General features: G+C 38.5%; 1 protein-coding gene across 1 annotated transcript; it reads left to right on the top strand.

The window, feature by feature from the left end:
* Nucleotides 1-11,757: 11,757 nt before the first annotated feature.
* Nucleotides 11,758-12,823, top strand: LOC311088677 (epidermal differentiation-specific protein-like). Its single transcript, XM_084122921.1, has one exon. The coding sequence runs from the start codon at nucleotides 11,825-11,827 to the stop codon at nucleotides 12,341-12,343; it is 519 nt and encodes a 172-aa protein (XP_083979047.1). The 5' UTR covers nucleotides 11,758-11,824; the 3' UTR covers nucleotides 12,344-12,823.

Genomic DNA, 12,823 nt, shown 5'->3' with positions numbered 1-12,823 from the left:
TAAAACATGCCACGACACATCTCAGTCACCGTCTCTGGAAGAAGCTTTGTGATTTCTCGTATTACTCGGCAGCTGTGCAGAATACCGTCTCGCGGCAAATCAATTCGGTGTTGACAAGAGCACTGTACAAAAGTTTGTATATATTTTTTATATATGGAGGATTTTATATATTTTTTTTATTTTTTTTATTTTTTTTTATTTAACCTTTATTTTTACAGGCAAGTCATTAAGAACAAGTTCTTATTTACAATGGCGGCCTGACAAGTGGAATAACCACTTAGGGAAAGGGGAAGTAGAGTTAAAAGGTACAAAACATTATAGATACTTACAGGTAAGCAATTACATAAATACAATTGAAAACTCAACACAGTAGACAACAGACCACATTGACCAGCTATATGTATATAGAAATGATGAATGGAGCTACAAAGAAATATTATATATATCGCATATTTAGCACATAAAGATATATATATATCGCATGGGCCGATTAGAGATTTTATACGGATGCCAGGTGAGGTGGAGGCTTCCGAAATCGCCCGGAGTTTTGAAGAGGTGCATTCTGTCCCGCAAGTAATGGGTCTTATCGACGGCACACACATCCCAGTTCTCCCTCCGTCTGATGGATACAAAGATTTCGTCAACAGAAAGGGCTGGCCTTCTTATGTTCTACAGGCTGTAGTGGGTGACAAATGCTGGTAAGACATTTAAACTACTTAAATAGTAAGAGTATTTAATCATCATCTTATGTCTTTGCCAATGCATATATATTTATTATTCAATATCACGTTATTACCAGTCATTATGATTACAAGTCATGTAAGGTTCAATGTTTATTTCATAGTCTAACCCTGTGATGTTGGCCTCTAGTTTTAGGAGCATCAGACATCCTTTTGTCTTCTGCATTCTCCTTACCATTGTCTCCTGTTCTTGAGACAATGGTAAGGAGTGTTCTCCTGTTCTCGTCCCCCAGAAACAGTCCCACGGACCCAGCCCCAAACCCCATCTCTTAATAATTAATAAAGGCTGGTTTATAAAGTACTTCTTCCTGCCTCTATGTATTAATGCTCATGGGTAGCCTAAATGAGTTCCATTCAGACCTTAACATTAAGTATTTTACTGTTATGTGTCAACAAGATTCAACAAGACATTTTCACCCAGCTAGACCCAATGTTTAGACCTGTTGTGGTATTTATGTAAATTAGCTCATACGTAATTAGATTATGCACTGTTTGTACATGTTAACAAACAATTTCAAAACACTTGTAATACATTTTTTGTTTGTTTTGATGCAAGTAATCAACTCAGTAATTTTCATGGTGAAATCTAAAGGTTAAAACTTTTACCCTATTCACGTTAGAAAAAGAATGAATAGGCTATATTTGGGTCTTTTTCTAAACTTTCCCCTAATGGGATTCTTCGGGGCTTTTTTTTTCCTTACTCAGGACATATTGAGGATACAAAATCAGTTGAGTTTGCTTCTGTTGCAATTTGTTCAAGGTTAACCCCCATTCTGGCTTAAAATGACTGGACTATATACTGCACTGTCACTTGATGCTTTTCATATTTTTCTGTATGAAAGATTTCTGATTTAAGAACATTAAATACTTCTGAATTTCATTAAACATGTTCATACATATTATGAGCCGTGTGTTTCATATGTTAAAGTAGGTGTTCTGTACGAAGGGGAAAGTGATTAGCCATATATCGGGTTAGAGGGGGGATGGAGGTGAATGGAAGCGTCAGCATCTGCAAACTCAAACGTGTGTAAGTACCAATATTTTATACCACGAGTATTAGAATGTGATTGGATAGATGAGAAGGTAAAGTGACGCAACAATTGAGTCTTCCTGGCAGAACTTATGCTAAAGCTTTCATTTTCCTGCCTGTGCATTTGCAGACTTGGCTGAGGGTAATTTACTGTGGAGTCACGAAGTTCCTCCACCCAGTTGCTGTTGCAGAAATCTGTTTATTTTTGGCAAAAATTGTGCAAGGCACAGCAGGTAGCGATCATAGTTGGTGCAAACGTGAAGTGGAAGTCACTCCTCTTAAGAAGTACCCTCCATCTTGACTTGAGGATACCAAAAGCCATTTCAACGCCCACCCGGACAGAGCTACGGTACACGCTGAATGACTGCTGTGCTGGGGTCAGATTTGGGGAGTTGATATAGCCTTTCACGAGCCAGTCCAGGACGGGTAGGCAGGGTCACCAATAATTTGAAGCCTGACTTCTTCTCCCTCAATGTTCTTGACAGACTGACAGAGAGGACAAGAAAAGGGTCAATTATTTTCAGTTGTGATTGTGTGTAGGCTCAATATTTGTCTTTGGTTTTTCAGGACTATAAAGTCCCATGAGAACGACAGTTAAGGTAATGTTGGCAATGACCCCACAGATCTGTTGTATTATTAACCCTTGTCAACATTTTGTCAAAATACATCTCCTCAAGGTGTTTGTTCTGCTAAACACAAAGGACATTTTTATGAAGAGTGTAGAAAACCGACTTGTGGGACACCACTGACTTCCATAGTATTTTTTTTTCCTACATGTAGCATTGTATTCCGATTATAACCAGTTTAAAAGTCCAATCAGAATAAAAATGCTCCATGTCAACACCTCAATCAGAATAAAAATGCTCAAACCGATTGAAATTTCAGTCAGATTGAAGGGGGTGGAATAAAGCTTTTCGTGAAAATTACACCATGTAAACGAGCTGATCCGATTACTTTGAGTGTGTATCTTTCTGCGCATGCCTGGTTTTGACATCCCGGGATTGTGTCGTCAGAATACAAAATGGCGGCGGCGGCGAAATCAAACTGGAGTGCGACGGAGACAAACGTATTGATTAGTATTTTAAAAGAACAGAATATAATTGAACGACTGGATGGTAGAAAGTTTAGAAATTCTGACCTCTTCTAAACCGTGCATGACAAACTGAAAGAAGTTGGCGTGGACCGTACGGTTGAACAAATTAGAAATAGGTGGAAAACGTTAAAGTCGGCGTATTACAAAGCTAAACTGCACAACAACAGGAGTGGAGTGGATCCTACGAACTTCCCCTTCTATGACCAAATGGACGAAGTCATGGGTGGGCGACCACTATCCACCGTGGGAGAAAACGGAGTGGATGTTGGCTTTCAAGAAGCCCCAGATGTGGAGACCTCAGATGAGGCTAATGTTAGCGTTTCTGGTGAGTTCCCTTAACGTCACTACATGGCCCCTTTACTAGTCAGGAACATAATTAAGTCAGTTAACCAAAATTATCAATACAGCGATGTACAAGTTTTGAATTACAAGTTTAAGTGAAAGTATTCCAGGAAATGCTACTTTACTAAAAGTTCATACTTATAAAAGTTCTAAAAGTAGTTTGGTCGGACTAACTTGCTTGCTTAAAAGCTACCCTTCACAAAAATTAACCATGGTTTTATTACATTAAACCATGTTATTTTGGCATATTGATTATCATTTGTATAACCATGCAAATATCATGGTTAAACTTAGGGCTGTAGTACTCGAGTCCGGTCTTGGACTTGAGTCCGGACTCGAGACCGCTTTTCTATGGTCTCGGACTTGTCTCGGACTCGCTGGTATTCGGACTCGGACTTGTCTCGGTCTCGGCCACTGGTCTTGCCAAATATGGCTTTTGGTCTCGACCGAGTCCAGGTGTCTTTATTATGTTCCCAGTAATCACACATACGTCGCCGCGATATTAAAACAAAATATTATTGGAGGGAAAGTGAAACACTGGCCACCTAATAACTATGGGCATTTCGGCTCTTTTTCGTGAGCCGGCTCGTTTCACTCAGCTCACTGAAAGAGCCGGCTCTTTTGACTCACAAACGGCTCTATAAAAAATAAATGTTTAAATAAACTCGCTGAAAGTCCACCGCTAGTGCAACGTGAATATTCATATTTTTAATTGTCCATAACACCCCGAAAACTAGCCTGCTTGCCTTGCACATCTAATGGGCAAAGTTTTCCGACTTTTTTTCTTACCTTTCTTTCTTTGCCTATTCCACGAGTGGTAGGCTAAAATATTATTTTTCGTCACGTCATCCGCCCGATCCGCGGTTTATCCGCATCTCTTGTGTGTGTGTGTGTGTGTGTGTGTGAGTTGGCTCGGCCCTCCCTCATGCAGTTTAATTGGTTGACATCGCGTGTATGACTGACAGGAACAGAATGTAAGGCTGATCAGACAGTCGAAACGAATGTGTGTGCTCCTTTAGGCCTATATAATTATTATTTTTTTGTTGTTCTTTGAATTAGTCAATTATTTTAAATAAAACTTATTAATTATTCATTATTTCATTATTACATAATGATTTAATTTCTATAGGCTAGCCTATATTTTTTTAGCAGACTTTTTTTTTTCCTGTCCTGGACTCGGTCTTGACTCGGACTCGACTAGTCCTGGTCTTGGACTTGTCTTGGACTCGACAAAGGTGGTCTTGACTACAGCCCTAGTTAAACTATGGTTCTTGTAGCAAAACCATTGTTCATTTGTTGATACCATGGTTTTACATGTTTTTTGTTTTATTTAAAAGTAAACCCATGGTTAATTTCAGCAAAGTGTGAAGAATTGAAGCATATTTTGTTTGTAATGCTACAATTGTCCAGACAGCTACTGTTATTTAATGTGTTTTCTTTTAATCCCCATCACATGTAGATGATGAGCACAGCATCTTAGAGGCAAGAGAGAATGATCCCACACAGAGCACACAAGACGCATGTGAAGGGAGTTCACACGCCAGCGGTTCGACCGTGCAGAGCACTGCCAAAAAAAGTAAGTTGCATTCACATTAGCCGACAGAAATTCTTTATTGCTTAATTTTATGTAAACATTAATACATAATCCTTTACAATCCCCACACTACCTTTGAAATATACCACATAAAGAGTAAACATGTATGTACATAGTATGTCAAAAATATGGTGTTTGCAATGCAGCAACTGTGTTAAGGCCAACTGAAAAGTTTACTCTGTTTTTAACAGGAAGCGAATCAAACTCAGCTTCCGGGTACGAGAGAGCACTGAGGACTTGGGCGGTTGATCAGCAGTCCTTGCTACAAGAACAGATGGGTAGAGCAACATCAAGAACAGAAGAGAGAGCATGAAGAGAGGTTTTTCTTTCCGTTTTATTGAGGAAAACACACACACTACAGAACGTCTAATTGGCCAGCTTTTCGATGGGTTGAGAGGAATCCTCCATGATTCTTCACAGGCAGCTCCACACCCTTATCACCCACACACACACATCCATACACACAGCCCCAGCCATATCAACATCCCCATCCCGACCTAGATTAGGATAACAAATGAATAAAAGTACAAAAGTTTGTTGAGGGTAAATGTGGCTGAGTCGTCGTGAGCAGATGTAAACACTCAGGAGAAGTTGGATGAGTTTGAACAGATGGGATCTTTTTGTTTACCCCAATTAAGGCCAAAGAAAGGCAATACAAATTTACAATAAAAAAAATAAAAAAAATACTGTTTAGTAAATAAAGTAAATTGACATAAGAGTAAAAAAAAAAAAAAAATCAAAATTTTGCAGCTGCTTAGAAATTGACCTTTGCACAAGCCACTATACATAGAGCATCGACAGACTTATGTCCTCTCATCTCACGCTCTCCAAGAGAGAATGAAGCTAGTCTTTATAGGACTGAAGGCACCCCTGAAATTGTCACATACCAACACAATATTACAATACAGGGGTGGCTCAGGTGAATAGGCCATAAATGCTTAAAAACAGCCGAAATGCGACATCTATAAAACTAGAAAATTACAAAATATTATTTCTATGGTTCCAGCTAACATTTGGCAAAGCCACAAGTCATATTAACAGCCAAAAAATTAATAACTCAAACTCCGGGTCACTTCCAATTGACCCGGAAGTCATAGCGTCATTTAAACCCCACAATTGCGGCAAAAATTCCTTTACACAAACAAACCAGAGACGCCAGTAAAACACAAAGATGGTATGTCAAAGCTATGTTCCTTTTAAACTAAATAAACAGATACATAATTAACCGAGACATGTGTTGCATGGTTATTGAAACTGGTTATGATTGTGAAGTAAATGGCATGGTTTTAAACAGTAAGATATGTATTGATAGTAGTAGCTATAGCATATAAATCACCGTAGCATTAGATATTAAAAGTGTGCACACGAAAGCTACGGGATTACTGTGGGGGTTTTGATGAAAGGTTAAACGCTGATTTGAAACAGTATAAGGATTAACAGAACACATTGACACGCTAGACAAGCAAATACAGGCAACATTTGCAATTTTGCACTCAGTCTTTGTGAACTGGAATAGGTAGGGCATCGCTGCCGTGACGGTAGCTATGCGCCCCGTCACAAAGTTTACCTCATTTATGAGAAATATTGTTGAAATTGATTGTTCTGGGAAAAACCCTTGTTTAATGAACAATAAAACAGATTAGAACTGCTTACACAGAAACACACACAACCTCAAACATACATAAATTCATACACCCTCTACCTTAAGCATACATGTACACACACACTCTTAAACAAAACAAAATCACCCATGCACAACACACACATACTACCTCAAGCATACACACACAGAAAAGCCACTGTTCCAAGCACTAAAGATTGCACTTTTGTAGGCAGTTTTGCCAAAAAAAATTTATATATTTAATTTTTTACAGCACTTCACAGCATTGTCATTTTTGCTCAACTGATTTTGTATCCTCAATATGTCCTGAGTAAGGAAAAAAAGCCCAGAAGAATCCCATTAGGGGAAAGTTTAGAAAAAGACCCAAATATAGCCTATTCATTCTTTTTCTCACGTGAATAGGGTAAAAGTTTTAACCTTTAGATTTCACCATGAAAATTACTGAATTGATTACTTCAAGACAAACAAAAAATGTATTACAAGTTTTTTGATTAACATGTACAAACGGTGCATAATCTAATTACACTGTAATAAATGATTTTTTGGTGAAGTAAATACTACTGAAAAAAAACAATGTAATTTACATGAAAAAGTTAGTTCAGGCAAGAATTAAAAAAACGAAGTAAATTCCATATCAGTACTTAATTCAAGCGAGTAGAAATGAAAGCGTAAATACCAACTCAATAAAATTAAGTAAAAATTACTCAGCTTTTCTGATACTGGGGTTCCCATCATGCACTGGACCTTGAATAATTAATGAGGTTAATTTTTCACTGTTTTCCAGCTGTATTTACACTGTTTTATAATTGCTTTTGTTGTCAGGATTAGTAACTTGCCATTTTGTGACATTGAGTACATTTTCTGCTCAAAATGACACATTCAAACACAAGAACGATCCATCAAATGTTACCGTCATTGTGTTTTGTCTACCAAGTATTGAGGTCTTTGCATTCACATGATGCTTAACATCTGACATGCTGTAGTATAAAAGTTACTAGCCAAGTTAAAATTACTTATTTTCTGTGTTACTTTCACTTAACTAGGTTAAGTAAAGTTTACTTAATTCCATATTCCAAGTAAATTTAACCCTTATGTGCTGTTGGGGATGTTTTCATCCACTATGGGGTATTTTTGAGTCTAAATTTGGCCATAACTTTTTCTGTGTTTCAGCAAATGGAATGATTTTTGGTGACAAATCTTATTTTGACACATATTTTGGGGAAATGCTTTGAAATTTTTCAAAAACTCAACAGTACACTGTGGGCAAATTTACTACCCTTTCGTTATGTTCGTGGCTGAAAACAGCCACTACTTTAAACTGCTGTAAAAATGTATCAGATAAATATTTTTTTTCAATTTTTTTTGCATAAATCTATTAATCAACCTCAGTCCTGCTCAAAAATACTAAATGTTTAAAAAAAATTCAGGATTTTAACTCTTTAATTGCCAAATTCGTAAATGATGTCACTGATTTGGGAAAAAAAACACACAAAATGACTCATTTTCAATATAAAATGTGATTGTGTGTGTGTGTGTGTGTGTGTGTGTGTGTGTGTGTGTGTGTGTGTGTGTGTGAACTGACCTTGATGCGTCTGAGAAAATCAAAATATGCACCTCAGCTCTCAGAACTACATGGAGTAAACAAAAACAAAGTAAGTGTATTTATGCATCTGCTGCCTTTTGATGGTGAGAAATGCAGACTAAACAAAAACAAAGCAAGTGGATTTAAACGCGTGCATGCAAGCCTGCTGGTCATTTGATGGTGAGAAGAGCAGCAAGCAACATGAGAAAGGGCTTGACTTGTAGTGAAGTTTTAGAGATGATTATGCAGCCTGACCCTTCCAGCGAGCTGCAGGATGTATCGTCTTCTCCCTCTGACACCACAGACTCAGGAGAGTCAGATCCTGATTTGGATGTGGCACCCTCATCATCCTCTCTAGCTTCCACTGAAGGCGAGGAGGATTCGGAGGATCCTGGATCTGGGTGGATTGGGAGAAACGGCGAAGTGTGGTTTTCCACTAACGCGGAGACAACTCCCTTTCTTCATCCTGCCAGAGGCGTGACTCCAGGGCCGACGCGCTATGCCTTCGCAAGGGTCCAGAACTTGGATTCCGTGTTCAATCTGTTTTTTACGGAGGAGATGATTGACCTCATTGTCAGCATGACTTGCGTCAACACATACATGTTTGTACAGTCATACAAACATGTATGACTATGCCTTGTGATGGCATAGCGCGTCGTTCCTGGAGTCACGCCTCTGGCAGGATGAAGAAAGGGAGTTGTCTCCGCGTTAGTGGAAAACCACACTTCGCCGTTTCTCCCAATCCACCCAGATCCAGGATCCTCCGAATCCTCCTCGCCTTCAGTGGAAGCTAGAGAGGATGATGAGGGTGCCACATCCAAATCAGGATCTGACTCTCCTGAGTCTGTGGTGTCAGAGGGAGAAGACGATACATCCTGCAGCTCGCTGGAGGGGTCAGGCTGCATAATCATCTCTAAAACTTCACTACAAGTCAAGCCCTTTCTCATGTTGCTTGCTGCTCTTCTCACCATCAAATGACCAGCAGGCTTGCATGCACGCGTTTAAATCCACTTGCTTTGTTTTTGTTTAGTCTGCATTTCTCACCATCAAAAGGCAGCAGATGCATAAATATACTTCCTTTGTGTTTGTTTACTCCATGTAGTTCTGAGAGCTGAGGTGCATATTTTGATTTTCTCAGATGCATCAAGGTGAGTTCTCACACACACACACACACACACACACTTTATTATGCTATTATACTCCATATAACTCCATGTAAAAGCCAGAAACTAAGCTTTTTTTTGCACAGGCCTATCTAAAGGGTTAATGGTGCCACCTGGTTATCAACAGTAAAAATTACAAATTTTACCTCTTCCCAACAGGGAAAACCACCAACAATCAAAAATGCATGATTATATGGTGTCATGACTTTGCAATCAAAAAATGTGGTTATAATGGAAGTCAATGGGGCAAAAACAGCCACGAACAGTAAATGAGGGAGAAAAAGTTAAAATCTGATGCTGCACAAAAACTAACAATGCATCAAAACCAATGTTGTTTCTAATCTTTGACATGTCCAAGACTCTGATAAAAGGTAAAAAAAAATCCAGTCCACAATCACATTTTATATTGAAAATGAGTCATTTTGTGTGTTTTTTTTCCCAAATCAGTGACATCATTTACGAATTTGGCAATTAAAGAGTTAAAATCCTGAATTTTTTTTAAACATTTAGTATTTTTGAGCAGGACTGAGGTTGATTAATAGATTTATGTAAAAAAATTTGAAAAAAATATTTATCTGATACATTTTTACAGCAGTTTAAAGTAGTGGCTGTTTTCAGCCACGAACATAACGAAAGGTTGTAAATTTGAACAATGCACAAGGGTTAACTTAAAGATTTCTAATTAAAGCTACTGATGAATATGTTTAGGTTTTTACTTGGCAAATCTTTGTAAATTTACTAGCATTTTCTGAGTGAAAAAAGTTGCCTAGCTTTTTTCAAGTAAATCCTACTCCAAATTTTTTTCACTGTACGTATGAGCTAATTTGCATAAATACCACAACAGGTCTAAACATTAGATCTAGCCGGGTGAAAATGTCTTGTTGAATCTTGCTGACACATAACAGTAAAATACTTAAGGTTAAGGTCTGAATGGAACAGGCTACCCATGAGCATTAATACATAGAGGCAGGAAGAAGTACTTTAGAAACCAGCCTTATTTCCCCTGTTTGATTGATGAGAGTGAAATATTGAAAGGGATTTTGGATTTATATTATGCAGAGAAAGAGACCACAAATGCTGTTTTAATCTGTCAACTCAGAAAATAAAGACTCTGAAATATCGTAATGCTCCTTGTTTTCATTTAGCAGATGCCTTTAACCAAAGCGACTTAGAATTGAGGAATTCAAGCGAGGGAATTCATCTAAAGAGGCAATAAACAGGAAAAGTGCTATTAATACAGATTTCCAGCCATCGTTCAAGCTAGTATAGGGAGGAATTAAGGAATAGCGAGAATCCCTGAATTTAAGGGAGAGGTGGGATGTCTGGAATAGACCAGTCAGAACTGACAGTGTTGAAACCGAGACACATTGATAAACTGCTTGTATATTTTCTAAAAAACAACATGTACACATTATGGGTGGTTGGCATATAAACCTGAAAAAAGGCTTTTTTTAATTTTATTTTTTACTTTTTTTAAATTCAGTTGTGTTGTGTGACTCTTGAATTTCCAAAAATATATGTGGTCTTTTAGATTTTGTATTGGATTTATTCACCAATTTGTTGCATTCGTGCCTAAAATTGTCATATGGTGTGACATAAAAGTTATTCTATATAAAATGAAAATGGGATATACTCTCCCTAAGTAACTAACTTCACCATAACTCTTTATCATTACCATCTTAAGATTAAGAGCCATAGTATATGGCTGCTACTTATAGTCAACAGAATGTTCAAAAGGGACCATCAAAAGTGTTACCGATAAAAGTATGGTTACAATAATTTATTCAAAAATATCAAATATTTCAAGTCTTGCGGCTTAACGGCTGCTTCAAGGAGCCACCCCGAAACTGATCACATTCACAAATCGCCACCTGAAGAAGCGTTACGTCACTTTCATCATTAAAAAGCCATTGCCACATTCTAATTTTTCAGCTTCATCTTTGAGTTTGGTGAGGCCGTGTTCACAGAGCGGAAAGATTGTCACTCTGTTCCTCACACAATGCTATCGTATGGCTACAGAGATCAGTATACAAGACACCTTAAATAAACACAAGCGTGGACACATTTTAGCCAGCAAAGTTATAAAGGTATTTTAAGAAACTCACTTTATGATCATAAACATATCAACGGCCTTGTAAGAATTACGACGCTGTTGAGTTGACTATAAGGTTTAATTGGATTGCTTTAGGAGGGAGAAGTGGTTGCATGAGTTAAGTTAAGTTAAGTTCTGTTTTTTCTTCCAGAACATTGATTCTGTGATATTTCTGCATCTCAGTTAAGATGCATCTTATAATCTAATGAAATTAGTGAAGTGGCTCAATTTACTGCAGTATTTGGGATTTGGCCATTATCAGTAGCAACTTGTATCTGAGAGCTAAGCAGCCGTCAAAGTGAACTCAATACAATGGATTTTTGTTTTCCCCAGTCAGGAGCATACGTTACATACGGCTCGTGGAGAGTTTTGAGCCTTTGGCAGTTTGAGATTTGGCATGTGTCTCAGCTTCCACATCTACATGTACTGTCATGAGTCAACGCCCACTTTGGTGTATTTGTGCTTTAAAAGGCAGCTCTGCACACCAAGTAAGTCACTGTTCCCAGCAGAACCACAGGAAGCTGCTTCAGAAACACTTGCCTCTCTCTCCTCGAGTCATCATTCAAAATGAGCAAGATCATTGTCTATAGCGAAGAGACCTTCGAGGGCAGAACAGCTGAATTCAAGCATGATGTCCGCGACTTAGCAGAGAAGGGCTTCAGCAACGTCATCGCCTCCATAAAAGTCATTGGCGAACCATGGGTGGCGTATTATGACAAGAATTTTGCTGGAGAGCAGCGGGTGTTTGAGGAAGGAGAGTACGCCACCTTAGAAGACAAAGGCAGGTTTTCCTCCCTCAAGAAAGTCTCAGCTGACCTGGACAACCCTAAAATCCAGCTGTTCGAGCACATTGACTATGAAGGAAGAAGCGTGACCCTAAACGAAGAAACCAATCTCCACACCATTGCTTTCAGTGACACAGCTTCGTCCCACAAAGTGAAAGGTGGTGTCTGGGTGCTGTACGAGCACATCAATCGTCAGGGTTCCCAGCTTATTGCTTTCCCTGGCGATGAAGTTCCCAGCTATGTGCCGCTCTCCTTCAACGATGTGGTCAGCTGTGTGCGTCCCCTGCTGCCGAAGCCATAGACGGCATCATTCAAAGTCCGCTTTCTGCAGCTGAATATGAACCGGATCCCTTTGGGAAAGAACGAGCCAGTGGTGGGGAAAGACTGATCTTGACCAGAACGGTGACTGTGACTGAAGAAACTTCATGCAATTAGACTCAACCTTATCATTTGATGATATCTGTGTAAAGACATACTGTACATGTTCATTTGGCAAATGTTGTATAACAAGGAGGAATTTTATTAGAAAAAGTTTTAAGCTGCTGGTTGTTTGGCTTTTCATCAGTAGCGGCCAGTATCAGTAAACATATGCAATGAAATACAGTTTTGGAATTGTTACAGATATACTACAGATCCTATTGTACTTGAATGTATTTCCCCTGTTTGATTGATGAGAGTGAAATATTGAAAGGGATTTTGGATTTATATCATGCAGAGAAAGAGACCACAAATGCTGTTTTAATCTGTCAACTCAGAAAATAAAGACTCTGAAATATCGTAA

This window comes from Abramis brama (genome assembly GCF_963993115.1).
Source record: "Abramis brama genome assembly, chromosome: 8".
Lineage (NCBI taxonomy): Eukaryota > Metazoa > Chordata > Actinopteri > Cypriniformes > Leuciscidae > Abramis > Abramis brama.
This window is presented reverse-complemented; position numbering and strand designations above follow the sequence as displayed.

Excerpts from the sequence above, each read along its gene's own strand:
- LOC311088677 (XM_084122921.1), top strand. The coding sequence starts at position 11,825 with ATGAGCAAGATCATTGTCTATAGCGAAGAGACCTTCGAGGGCAGAACA.